Source organism: Entelurus aequoreus, linkage group LG12 (genome assembly GCF_033978785.1).
Source record: "Entelurus aequoreus isolate RoL-2023_Sb linkage group LG12, RoL_Eaeq_v1.1, whole genome shotgun sequence".
Classification (NCBI taxonomy): Eukaryota; Metazoa; Chordata; class Actinopteri; order Syngnathiformes; family Syngnathidae; genus Entelurus; species Entelurus aequoreus.
This window is the reverse complement of record NC_084742.1, coordinates 30,679,838-30,694,859: the sequence shown is the minus strand read 5'-3', so window position 1 is coordinate 30,694,859 and position 15,022 is coordinate 30,679,838. Positions and strand designations below refer to the sequence as shown.

General features: G+C 36.5%; 1 protein-coding gene across 5 annotated transcripts in view; it reads right to left on the bottom strand.

Annotated features, from left to right (window-relative positions):
• gys2 (glycogen synthase 2) overlaps window positions 1-8,971 on the bottom strand; it is a 39,475-nt gene extending 30,504 nt beyond the window's left edge. For 4 of the 5 annotated variants that reach the window (XR_009828049.1, XR_009828050.1, XM_062065637.1 and 1 more), the window contains exons 1-4: window positions 8,770-8,971; window positions 3,036-3,217; window positions 1,592-1,783; window positions 1,226-1,411 (exon numbers count right to left, since the gene is read on the bottom strand). Coding sequence is in view for 3 of the 5 variants with exons in the window: in XM_062065637.1 (XP_061921621.1) it covers window positions 1,226-1,411; window positions 1,592-1,783; window positions 3,036-3,217; window positions 8,770-8,893 (684 nt within the window). In the remaining 2 variants the exon portion in view is untranslated. Of the gene's footprint in view, window positions 1-1,225; window positions 1,412-1,591; window positions 1,784-3,035; window positions 3,218-4,024; window positions 4,052-8,769 lie in introns of those variants that run through there. The other variant, XM_062065639.1, reaches the window with a different exon arrangement.
• Between the last annotated feature and the right edge of the window lie 6,051 nt (window positions 8,972-15,022).

The window sequence follows — 15,022 nt, the reverse complement described above, 5'->3', positions numbered from 1 at the left end:
ATATAAAGAATAACTATAGTTTCACATGACAAAACAATGCAAAATACATATAAATGACGACTTAAATTAATAAATGAACATTTAACATCATTTTTACCTTTATTGAACAAGGAGGAGGGTAGTGGAAAGCCACACGGACGGCACATTTGTATTTTGCTACAAGTTTTTTCTTGAATTCAAGTCGAGTTCATCACCTTCTTCATTAGTCTTGCAACTTTCTTTGGGCCCATTTGCGGTTGTACTCGATAAAAAAAAATCAGACACTGAGTCACCAATCAATACGATTGTTCGTTTGGGCACTCGATTTTGCGGAATGATTTGTGGGCAAACGGACCACTTTGTTACGTGCAATTTTTGGCCATACAAAGACCGAGATGGTATACAAAACATTTTTGGCAAACATTTTAAAAAACGAATCATAGGAAAAGCTTCATATACAAAAACGGAGGTGGTACTGTACATATTAATAGCAAAACTAAAACTGGAAAACTGCAGGGGTCATTACAGCTATTTCCTATTTGGCCCTTTTTGAGATAGGGTGATCATTAGGGTCACATATGTAGACAGTTACAATATTATTTACAGTATTGATGTGCATGTGCATGGAAATGATGCCACCGACTCTATCTACACCTACACCAAATAATTAGGAGCCTGATCACAATTATAATGCCTAGGGTTGCCCCGCCATATAAGCAGAACACACACAATTCGTAGGTCCCCGCAAGTCGCGGGTCGCATTGTTTGGTGTGGAGAAGCGCATAATAAATGCCAATAACGAATGACAGGACACTTTATATTAAATTGTACTGCAAATGTATTCCTAGCCGCTTCCTGCCCTGTCAGTGACAAAAATATAATGGCAAATTTCTCCAGTGGTGTACAAAATCTGTGTTCGAATCAGTGTTGATTTAATAAGATTTATGCTATATTGATGTTAAAATTGCACTAAAAAAATAGTATTGAACAATCTCTTTCTCATTCATTTGTTTTGGTACAAAACATGCCTCAAATTAAATTCAAGTTTGATTAAAAAGTATAAAAATAATAGTTTTTTTTCTGTATTATCATAGTTGTTGTTTTTTCATTATTATTTGTATTTATCATATTTTGTTATATTTAAAATTATTATAAATTATTTATAAAATTATTAATAAATTTTTTCTTTGAGATCACATTACTAACATTAATATTATTAACAATAAACTAACACTGCAAAGATTACCTTGTCTAGGTTGTTGTAGAAGTCAACATTTCCAGCACAGAGGTACCGTCCCAGCAGAGTTGCATGAGTAGTGAAAACCGTTGCCATGGGGATCTTACGAGAACGACAGAGAATAAGCCCTGGACCTGCCTGCCACTCATGGAAGTGAGCGATGACATTTGGATTGTCTCCAAGCTGGTCTGTTAACTAAAAACAAAACAAGTACATCGACATGGTCAGTACATTTATGACACTGGGTCAACTTACTCTCAGACTCCCAGACTGTAAGACAGACACACACAGGCAAGAGAAAGAAGGGCAGCCAATAAAGAAGACATAGAGAGTAAGGACCCATGCACCAGCAGTGCACACAGAGAAAGACCTAACCTCTTTAAAGAACCAGGCAATCAGGGAGCCGAGGATGAGTGCGTCGTTGGCTTCTCGGTCTTGGTATGGCAGACCAATGTTGCAGGTCTCCCACAGGTCCCCCTTCCAACGGTCCAGGTTCCAGGCCGCAGAGCCAATGTCAAACAGGATAACATACGGACTACCCTCGATTAGCCAGCGGCCAAAATAAACCTATAATCAAAATAGTTTAAAAAAACAAAAAACATAATTGCAATAGGCCATGCGATGAGGCGGCGACTTGCCCAGGGTGTACCTTGCCTTCTGCCCAAGTGCAGCTGGAATAGGCGGCCAAGGAGGTGGTCCATTGTACGTTAGCATTGAGCTAGCAGCATTCGAGCCAATCTCCCTACCGTATAATTGTATTGCTTTTTTTCTGTTTATTCCAAACAATATTATTAGTTTAACATGATTACTACATGTATGTGCACTTCGTATGTATATTAAAATACTTTCATTTGTGTGCTTAGTTTTATAGTGACTTCATTGTGGAGAACATCAATAAACAACCTCAAGTTATTTATTTTATAGTGCAGCCTGTTTTACATTGTACAATAAGAAGCAGAAATAAAAAATAGAACTAAATGATATTATATGAACAAATATATGGGAATACTAATAACTAATTAAAAATATTTGTTTTTAAATACATGCAAAACATTTGTTTAGCTTTTTTTAAAGAAAATATATGCATCATTACCGATTAAATTAATCATGATGTCATATATATGATGAGGCTTTATTGGTATTTGTTTATATTTCTGTACTTTACTGTGATGTTAAGATAATTTCCTCTTTTTATTATTTATTTCTCTTTGTTTTTAACATGTCAAAAATAAAATACTACTAGTACTTCTACTAACCCAAGTAATGCACTCAATAATGGAGGGTTATGGTGTACGACTGCTATCTAGTGGTCACCTCTATCAATTACAAGAAGTCCCTATTTAGTGAACTGAACTGAATGTCAAAGTAAAACATTTTTACACAGTATTGGTTGCTATAATTGCTTTGATTTGTGGACATACACTCATCAAAAAGTGGACAAATAAATGAATTCAGTAATTAATTTCTCCTCCTTAGTAGCCTAACACAAATTGGTATTGTTGCTTCAATGCAATACATATAATAGAAATAATTGAGCTAAATCCCATTTCCAGATACTACTTTGTATTTGTATCTGTATAAAAACACAAGATAAAATGTAGTATTAACATTCAAAATGTCAAAGTACACTTTCTAATTGGAATAATAAAAAACATTAGTCCATAATTACATTGACCATTTTTTTAGCTGTAATGTCTTTAAAGCCATTTAATTACACTACCTAGCAACCTTGTATGTTCTAAATTGTTGTGATATTTGTATCCACACCCTACAATGACCTTTCACCTTTTTTACGAGACAAAATGTACCAATCTCTCACCTGACAGCCATTGTGGATCAGGGCGTCCATGGCATTTTGGATGCTGGGAATTGGCGGCTTGCAGGCCTCCACTTGTGTCTTAAAATTGTGTTCAAAATATGGCCCAAGCATGAAGTAGTTTTCCCCCCATTCGTCCACAGTGATCTTAGCCTTTGTCTGGATCACAGTGTAGATTCCACCGACTACAGGGGAAAAAAACATCACAAAAAACATTTAATGTTTGCAAAATGTTCTATTTCCGTCCGCCCAATCCCAATTAGCAAAAATCCCTGAAAACAAATTATCTTCACATTTTAGTAACCCATAATAACACAAACAGGGTAACAATTTGCGCTTTAAAGGAAAAATTAGGGTGGCTGTCCCACAGACCAAATGGAATTCACAGAACACATTTGTAATGTTTTTTTTAAATGAAAATATTACTAATTCATACTCAAGCTGTGTCATGTTACATTTATAGTTTGCAGTGAATGTATTCATTATTTGAGAAGAACTCAACATGACATGTTTTTGTGATAACAAAAATGTCCTTTGAATTAAAACAAATAATATCCATGTATTACAAACCACTGAAACAGTGACATTAATCAAGTGTCTAATGAACATTTTTACTAATTTGACAAATGAGTCACAACCGGATTTCCATAGGCATTAGCTAAAAGCCAGATAGCAATATCAAACTAGCTTGCTTTCTGTGAAGAAATGTAGTAATAACCGTAAAAGTGTTATATTTGATATACTATTAAAACATTATAATTGTTAAATGGCAAATACAATTTTGGAAATTAGCTATAGCTTACCTGACACAATGCCATTTTGGGGACACCATTTCCTGGCAGATGACAACCACTCATAAACATATCTTAGCTTAATAGTTTTGTATTAGTTTACTCAGGAGATATAGCAAATATAGTTTAATTAGAGCCGTCGAATGGCTTTAAAATGATCTTAAATAAGGAAAAAAAACTTTTGTAAATTAGCTAGCTTACCTGACACACCGCCATTTTGGAGAAGCCCTTTCCTGGTATAGTCACATGACTGTCGTATGACAACCACTCTTAAAGCTTTCCTGCTGCTTACCTGACACCCTTGCTATTTTTGTTATGCTTGATACAATTGAAAATAGGCTTACAGGATCACTATTGCGAAGTACAGCGGTATGCAAAGTAACGTAACTTTGTTTAAATATATAAGCTTTATGAACCTTGGGTTAGGTGAACGGTCTTTTGGGCTGAGTGATTGTGTGTGTTGATCAGGTGTTTGAATTGTATTGGCGTGTTCTATGGAGCTAGGAGCTAGCAGAGGAGCTAGGAGCTAGCATATCAAACACGTAGGTGTTTTTATGCAGGATTAATTTGTGGCATATTAAATATAAGCCTGGTTGTGTTGTGGCTAATAGAGTATATATATGTCTTGTGTTTATTTACTGTTTTAGTCATTCCCAGCTGAATATCAGGTACCGTGAGTAGCAGCTGCGCTTCCAAACATTTGATCGCTTGCCAGTACGTGCGCGTCACGTACGTTACTTTGTTTAAATATATAAGCTTTATGAACCTTGGGTTAGGTGAACGGTCTTTTGGGCTGAGTGATTGTGTGTGTTGTGCAGGTGTTTGAATTGGATTGGCGGCTTATATGGAGTTAGGAGCTAGGAGCTAGCATAGGAGCTAGGAGCTAGCATAACAAACACTGAGGTGTTTTTATGCAGGATTAATTTGTGGCATATTAAATATAAGCCTGGTTGTGTTGTGGCTAATAGAGTATATATATGTCTTGTGTTTATTTACTGTTGTAGTCATTCGCAGCTGAATATCAGGTCACCCCCGGCTCTCACAGCATCTTCCCTATCTGAATAGCTTCCACTCCCCACTAGTCCTTCACTTGCACTTTACTCATCCACAAATCTTTCATCCTCGCTCAAATTAATGGGGAAATTGTCTATTTTGTTTTTTTTTAAATACTGACAAAATGTATGAAATATTTATGTAGCATTTGTAAATGTATACATTCATTCAAATAAATTGGCTTCTATTTTGTACAATGCTGTAGTTAAATAAAGTTACCTTCTGTAGTTAAATATAGTTAACTACAGCAATGTAGTTTATATTTACAGTATTATTAGAGATGTTTAATGTACTTTTAAATATTTATTTAAATCAAAGATTTGTTAATATTTTGAAAGTAATTCTTATTTGAATTAAATTTTTTGCATGTTATTAGCTTTAGCAGCGGTTGCCAACATTTTCCAGCCCAAGATCCTTGGTCTCAGCCAAAAACAAAGAAATATCTGCCCCTGCGTCAACTATATTTTATATGTGTATATATGTATATATCACCCCGGTGGGGCGGTATCTGTGTTATCCTCAAGCTCGGGTCCTCTACCAGAGGCCTGGGAGTTTGAGGGTTCTGCCAATAACAGGCTTGTAGGGATGAAATAGCCTCTGTGTTTTTCCTGACCTAACGTATATTGCTCTCTACCCCGGTATTGAGCACTGTATAACGGATAAACCACAGAAACCTCGACTATATATATCCATCCATCCATCCATCCATTTCTACCGCTTGTCCCTTTTGGGGTTGCGGGGAGTGCTGGAGCCTATCTCAGCTGCATTCTGGCGCTATATATATACATATATATATGTATATACACTACCGTTCAAAAGTTTGAGGTCACCCAAACAATTTTGTGGAATAGCCTTCATTTCTAAGAACAAGAATAGACTGTCGAGTTTCAGATGAAAGTTCTCTTTTTCTGGCCGTTTTGAGCGTTTAATTGACCCCACAAATGTGATGCTCCAGAAACTCAATCTGCTCAAAGGAAGGTCAGTTTTGTAGCTTCTGTAACGAGCTAAACTGTTTTCAGATGTGTGAACATGATTGCACAAGGGTTTTCTAATCATCAATTAGCCTTCTGAGCCAATGAGCAAACACATTGTACCATTAGAACACTGGAGTGATAGTTGCTGGAAATGGGCCTCTATACACCTATGTAGATATTGCACCAAAAACCAGACATTTGCAGCTAGAATAGTCATTTACCACATTAGCAATGTATAGAGTGTATTTCTTTAAAGTTAAGACTAGTTTAAAGTTATCTCCATTGAAAAGTACAGTGCTTTTCCTTCAAAAATAAGGACATTTCAATGTGACCCCAAACTTTTGAACGGTAGTGTATATATTTAATGCATGTATAATATGTATGTATGTATGTATGTAATATATATATATATATATATACTGTATATATATATATATATATATATATATATATATATATATATATATATATATATATATATATATATATATATATATATATATATATATACTGTATATATATATATACTGTATATATATATATATATATATATATATATATATATATATATATATATATACTGTATGTATATATATATATATATATATATATATATATATATATATATATATATATATATATATATATATATATATATATATATATATATATATATATATATATATATATGCATATATATATATATATATATATATATATATATATATATATATATATATATATATATATATATATATATATATATATGTATGTATATATACAGTATATATATAGTCTTTTTGGGGGGTTTTGTTTTGTTTTGTTTTGTTTTTGTTTTTGAAAGACAAAGTTTTGTGTCGTTATTATTGGCTGATTTCAACATTTGGCCTTTTTCTCATTGTGTTTCTTGCTGTTTTCCCAATTTTTGCTGGTGTTTTTTGTAATGTGTCTAGGGCCAATGACAAACGAGTCACGGGCCACAGATGTGCCAAACTTTGGGCACCCCTGCTGTAGAAGCAAATTGTTTATGGTCACTGTAGTCTTAGTACTGTAGTGAATTTGTTCATCCTCTGTCACATTTGGGACGCGAGTCACATGGTTGTCTTGCTTCAGCGCCGGAAGTTATAAAATCAGCTGTTCACCTGGCAGGTTTTTCCTGTGTGATTAAAAGGGAATAAACTGGGCAGTCCTTTAGCTGCTGCCTTTGATCATATTTTACTGCCTTTGCAAAAGTCTATGTTTAGTTTTGTATTCACAATAAATCAACACAAAACCTGTACTTTGGAGCAATGTTCAGGGACTCTAGTATTTAATCTAACTAATATGCACAGCATATAACATAAAATATTTATTTTTGAACATTATTGGCATGTCTCTCCAGTGGTCATTGATATTTTTTGTGTTGTGCAATAAAGGTTCATGGCCAGAATTTGTTATGTTGTAACATTTAAAACTCGTGGATATGTTTTCCTTTTTTCCCCAGTGCTTTAGTGAGCAAAAGCAAACAAAACACTGATATGATGATTGACGTCAGGCCAGAATGATGTTAAAGTACATCAGAGGACAGCATCTATAGAACAGTAAACTGGACATTATGACCACTTTTAGCAAAGCAACTAACTCATAGACAATATAGACAGTGTATAGACAGTGTATATAACAGTGTATAGTATGCATACAGTATAAGGATTTATTCAACTGAGCTTATTATTTCAAAAACTTTTTAGGGTGTCCATAAAGTCTGAAGATACAGTATACATATAAACTATTCAAAAACAATATTTAAGTAAAATAAAATGGACAAGCGGTACAAAACAAATGAATGGATGGATGTATTAAATAATAAATAAAATAATTATTTACTGAAAAATAATTGCATTTAAATTACTTGAAAAATACATAATTGTTAAAAATATATAAATAAAAGCATGTATTCAAAATGTTTAATCTGAGAGTAAATATGTACGGTAGTATATCAAATTTTGGATATATTAATTACTTATTTAAAAAATATATAATATAATTTAATATTGTTTATCTGATAGTAAATACATTGAAATATATATAAAATATAGTATAATATAATAAACATCCTTTTAAATACAGTAAGTACTTATTTAAAAAATATTTATTTACAAATCATTTGAATTGAAATATTATTAAAGACAAATATGTTTAAAATAGAAAAATAATTTGAACATATTTGCATTTTTTTTAAATAAATGTTTTTTAAAGAAAAAAAGATACATATCTATTTATATTTAATATTTTTACAGGTTTTCCATTTTTATAGTCTGGACATGCAGAAACATATACAATTATAAAAAATATATTGAGATAAATGTTTTTTAAGATTTATTCTATTATTATTTATATAATGGAGCTACCATTTTTCATTATTTAAAAGTAATTTAAGTTTTAAGTATTCTTTCTAAATAATTAAATGAGAATGAATAATGACAATAAATAAACAGTAGCAGTACATGGAAAATAAAAAACAGATAATAAAATAATGAAAACCAGAGTACATAACTGACAGAAACATTGTTTATGGATAAATGCTGATTATGGATTAAGCATAAATATGTCATCCCTCCATCCAAATGTTTAATGCAAACATGACGGATGATCCACTGCCATGTGGTGTGTTTGCATTGATAAGGCAATTAATGTGTTTTTAATAGTTAGGGTTCTTTACATTGTGGACTGGGACCACTTATCTGAAGCTTAATGTTTAACCCTTCAGAGGCTATCTCTAATTTCTCTGGCTTCCAATATTTACTCTGTGAGGAGCTTCAGAGTTGAACCCAAAATGCAACACATTTGAATTTCCTCTACTATTTGACCCACATAATAATAATATGTGTTTGATGTTTTTTTCCCTAAATTTTTGCACAGTTATACACATTAAGATCTCACCTTTATTGGTGACTTCCCAGGCCACCTCAAACAGCAGCAGGTCTTCCACGGGCAGCTCATCCTCCTCCCAAGCTGGCAGTACGCCGCTTAAGGATGTCATGGACAGTGAGCGTGAAAGTGGCATCTTCAAACGCTGCCACGACACAAGATTTCCTCTAGATAGGTGAGCAGATGTCCTTCAGGAGAAAGCTGAAGTGGAACAAGACACATACGGGGTGAAGTGGGTGGCTTCCACCCCGCCTACTGCCACCAACCTTTAGCCTACCACACGCACGCACACACACACACACACACACACACACACACGCACACACGGGTGAAATGTTTAGTGACACCATGAGCTGGTTAGGAAATGTTGAGGGTTTGATCCAAAGCAAAGTGGAGGACAGAGAAGCAAGTTTTTTAATGACAAAAGTTGCTTTTTCGGGTTGCAGACACGTTGTAAAAATTATCGGGATTTCACAGCATGTAACAGTATTTTAAAATACTTTATTCAAAATTTACTCTAAGATTAATAAAAATAATAATGGATTAGATTTATATTTTGAGACACTCAAAGCGCTTCACAGGGAACTGAGAACCCATCATTCATTCACTCCACATCCACACGAAGATGGTGGTAAGCTACATTTGGAGCCACAGCTGCCCTGGGGTAGACTGATGGAAGCGTAGCTGCCAATTTGCGCCTATGGCCCCTCTGACTACCATCTATCATTCATTCACACGGTGGGATAAGTGTCTTGCCCAAAGACACGATGGTGAAAGCTGGATTCGAACCGAGAACCCTCAAGTTGCTGGACAGCCGCTCTACCATGTATTCCTACATTAAACAAATGACCTTAAAGGCCTACTGAAACCCACTACTACCGACCACGCAGTCTGATAGTATATATATCAATGATGAAATCTTAACATTGCAACACATGCCAATACGGTTAACTTATAAAGTGCAATTTTAAATTTCCCGCGAAACTTCCGGTTGAAAACGTCTATGTATGATGACGTATGCGCGTGACGTCAATCGTTGAAACGGAAGTATTCGGACTCCATTGAATCCAATACAAAAAGCTCTGTTTTCATCTCAAAATTCCACAGTATTCTGGACATCTGTGTTGATGAATCTTTTGCAATTTGTTTAATGAACAATGAAGACTGCAAAGAAGAAAGTTGTAGGTGGGATCGGTGTATTAGCGACGGACTACTGCAACACAACCAGGAGGACTTTGAGATGGATAGCAGATGCGCTAGCCGCCGACCTCACCTTGACTTCCTCCATCTCCGGGCCGCCGACCGCATCTATGATCGGGTGAAGTCCTTCGTCGCGCCGTCGATCGCTGGAACGCAGGTGAGCACCGGTGTTGATGAGCAGATGAGGGCTGGCTGGCGTAGGTGGATAGCTAATGTTTTTAGCATAGCTCTGTGAGGTCCCGTTGCTAAGTTAGCTTCAATGGCGTTGTTAGCAACAGCATTGTTAAGCTTCGCCAGGCTGGAAAGCATTAACCGTGTAGTTACATGTCCATGGTTTAATAGTATTGTTGATTTTCTGTCTATCCTTCCAGTCAGGGATTTATTTATTTTGTTTCTATCTGCATTTAAGCACGATGCAATCACGTTAGCTCCGTAGCTAAAGTGCTTCGCCGATGTATTGTCGTGGAGATAAAAGTCACTGTGAATGCCCATTTCGCGCTCTCGACTCTCATTTTCAAGAGGATATAGTATCCGAGGTGGTTTAAAATACAAATCTGTGATCCGCAATAGAAAAAGGAGAAAGTGTGGAATCCAATAAACCCTTGTACCTAAGTTACGGTCAGAGCAAAAAAAGATACGTCCTGCACTGCACTCTAGTCCTTCACTCTCGCGTTCCTCATCCACGAATCTTTCATCCTCGCTCAAATTAATGGGGTAATCGTCGCTTTCTCGGTCCGAATCGCTCTCGCTGCATTGTAAACAATGGGGAAATGTGAGGAGCCCTTCAGCCTGTGACGTCACGCTACTTCCGGTACAGGCAAGGCTTTTTATATCAGTGATCAAAAGTTGCGAACTTTATCGTCAATGTTCTCTACTAAATCCTTTCAGCAAAAATATGGCAATATCGCGAAATGATCAAGTATGACACATAGAATGGATCTGCTATCCCCGTTTAAATTTAAAACAATTCATTTCAGTAGGCCTTTAAAAATTACAATAGCCTTATATTTCCAAGCAATTAATAGCAATTAATTGTCATTTTAATTGTAAATTAGTGTAAATGTCAGTGTGAAAGTCAGCCAGCAATTTGCTGTAAATTTACAATGGAATTTTTTACATCTTCTTCCGCTTATCCGAGGTTGGGTCGCGGGGGCAGCAGCCTAAGCAGGGCAGCCCAGACTTCCCTCTCCCCAGCCACTTCGTCCAGCTCCTCCCGGGGGATCCTGGGGTTCCCAGGCCAGTCGGGAGACATAGTCTTCCCAACGTGTCCTGGGTCTTCCCCGTGGCCTCCTACCGGTCGGATGTGCCCTAAACACCTCCCTAGGGAGACGTTCGGGTGGCATCCTGACCAGATGCCCGAACCACCTCATCTGGCTCCTCTCGATGTGTAGGAGCAGCGGATTTACTTTGAGCTCCTCCCGGATGACAGAACTTCTCACCCTATCTCTAAGGGAGAGACCCGCCACCCTGCGGAGGAAGCTCATTTCGGCCGCTTGTACCCGTGATCTTGTCCTTTCGGTCATAACCCAAAGCTTATGACCGTAGATGAGGATGGGAACGTAGATCGACCGGTAAATTGAGAGCTTTGCCTTCCGGCTCAGCTCCTTCTTCACCACAACGGATCGATACAGCGTCCGCATTACTGAAGACGCCGCACCAATCCGCCTGTCGATCTCACGATCCACTCTTCCCTCACTCGTGAACAAGACTCCGAGGTACTTGAACTCCTCCACTTGAGGCAGGGTCTCCTCCCCAACCTGGAGATGGCACTCCACCTTTTTCCGGGCGAGAGCAATGGGGCGGATTTGGAGGTGCTTGATTCTCATCGCAGTCACTTCACACTCGGCTGTGAACCGATCTAGTGAGAGCTGAAGATCCTGGCCAGTTGAAGTCATCAGGACTACATCATCTGCAAAAAGCAGAGACCTAATCCTGCAGCCACCAAACCGGATACCCTCAACGCCCGGACTGCGCCTAGAAATTCTGTCCATATGAACAGAATCGGTGACAAAGGGCAGCCTTGGCGGAGTCCAACCCTCACTGGAAGCGTGTTCGACTTATCGAATTTTTTACAGTGTAGAGTAAATATTCTGTAATGATATGCTAACGCTGCACAGCTCTTTTCAACGCTGACACCAAAGCAGGCAAGTACATCATTGCCTGCTTTGGTTACTTATTCAAATGGATTATCCAAACTGCAAACCGAGGCGACAACTTTTCTGCGAAAAAGCGTATGAATGATGCATTTCAGGAGCAGAAAGCACCGCAAATTTACCTCTGCAGACGTAAAAGCGTGTGATTGGCTGCCAAGGTCACCTATCGGGTGGGATATAAACAAAGTCTGCATGGAATGGCAGCGTCAGTATCTGGTATACGTAGTGCAATATTGAAGTCTAAAAGGTTGCAGCTGTGGTTGTGATGTGTGCACGAGTTTGTCACGATCCGCAGACTCTGAGAGGGTCCCTGCCAGAAAACACAAGGAACAAGTATGCTAATTAACTTTTTTTATTGTAGAACAGAGGAAAGTTGCTTTTTATAATCTATTTGACATAAACTATGAGTGATTACTACATGTTTATTACAACTATATTATTATAATTTATCCATCCATCCATCCATTTTCTACCACTTGTCCCTTATTATAATCCATTGAACAAATAATATTGTGTAATGTAGTCAAATTAAATGACAACATCTAATTGCATGGTTAAACGTCCATCCATCCATCCATTTTCTACCGCTTGTCCCTTTTGGGGTCACGGGGGTCGCTGGAGCCTATCTCAGCTGCATTCGGGCGGAAGGCGGGGTACACCCTGGACAAGTCGCCACCTCATCGCAGGGCCAACACAGATACATAAAGTAAATACATTGTTTTTAATAGTGCTTTCCACTAATCATCACCATAATCATCATAATATACTTGAAGATTTGTCCCTAAAGTCTGCACATAAATAATAGATTTGTCAAATTAGTTTTTGATTATTAAAAAAATACCAAATCAATCATAAGTGACAAAATGAATTTTTTTTTAGATGAGAGCAAAAAAAATTGTCATAACTACAGACATAATGTACATCCATTATAAAAATTGTAATAATATATTTTTGGGAATAAACAAATAAATCAAAAGTTATACAATAATTATATTGACATATTTTAAAAATAAATCCAATAAATTCAGCATATCATAACTAGAGACATAATATATACGTAAATCCATTGTACTTTTTTTGAATGTAATTCATTTAAAAATAAAACACAAAATAAATCCTAAATAATAAAATCATTATTTTAACAAATCTTGAAAATAATAGCAAATAAATATATCATAACTACAGACATAATATAATTTTTTTCACATTCGATTCATATATATTTTAAAAATACTACATAAATCATGCGTGATCCAATTATTATATTAACACATTTAAAAAATAAATAAATATATGATAGGATATACTTGTATTTATCCCACAATGGGGAAATTACCTTGTTGCAGTGCAGGTTTTTACTTACAGTAACAGAAGTAAAGAATAATGAAAAACAAAACAATAGTATGAAATACTACATATTGCTCACTAATATGTGTAGATCCTGCCATTCCATCCATTTTCTACAGCTTGTCCCTTTTGGGGTTGAGGGGGGTGCTGGAGCCTATCTCAGCTGCATTCGGGGGGTAGGCGGAGTACACCATGGACAAGTCGCCACCTCATCACAGGACCAACACAGATAGACAACATTCACACTCACATTCACACACTAGGGCCAGTTTAGTGTTGCCAATCAACCTATCCCCAGGTGCATGTCTTTGGAGGTGGGAGGAAGCCGGAGTACCCAGAGAGAACCCACGCAGTCACGGGGAGAACATGCAAACTCCATACAGAAAGACCCCAAGCCCGGGGATCGAACCCAGGACCTTCGTATTGTGAGGCACATGCACTGACTAACCCCTGTTCAACCGTGCACGCCACAAAAAAAGATCACAGTAATCACATAAGTGCGTTGTAAAGTCTTATAGCTGTGGGTAGAAAGGACCTGCGGTAGCGCTCCTTCTTGCACTGTGGATATACTGTATAACAATGATAATGATAGTACAGTATAATTTCAGTTTGTGGACATTTGTATACCAGTTAAACACAATGTAAGCGTACAGTATTACACAATATGCATGAGTATTGTAGGATGATGTGGTTATTACAACTGTATATATGCAGATAAATGGATGGACAGATATGGATTGAAATGCCATTCATTATGTCACTATCCGTGGACCTAATAGTATTTTTGAAATGATAGATAAATGGATAGATAGATAGATAGATAGATAGATAGATAGATAGATAGATAGATAGATAGATAGATAGATAGATAGATAGATAGATAGATAGATAGATAGATAGATAGATAGATAGATAGATAGATAGATAGATAGATAGATAGATAGATAGATAGATAGATAGATAGATAGATGCTTAATTGATTTTGTTGCTGTTTGTCAAGGTTCCATTGTAATTAATCCGAGAAGAAGCACCGTAGGACATTTTTTGGAAGATCCCAAACTGTGTTTCTCCCTGAGTGAAAACAACGCCCAACAGCAGCACCGTCAACAACAACAACAACAACAACAACAACAACAGCTCAGCTGCAACAGCCACAGGAGCCAGTTCGGCCTTTGCTTGGGGAAGCACTACAATCAAGTTTACACCTACAGGAGAGCAGTTAAAAGGGCCAGAAGAGGTCGATTTTACCTCGCGAACCACAGCAAATGTAAACTTGGACCACAAAAATGTGACATTTGATAAGTAAAAAGGAAAACACATGACTTATTGTACTTATAAACACCTAAACACATGCTGTACACTAGCATTCGTAATCACTCTTTCTTGCGTTGTGTACATACATGTAGTGATATTAGGTGGTAGTAAAACACCCTTTTATTCACAAATAGCTTGAATATGAATACAAAAACTAAACACCTCGGATAAGCGGAAGAAGATGGATGGATGGATGGAAAAACTAAACAAAAAAATACAAATAAAAATAGATAATTGATTTTAGCCAGCTA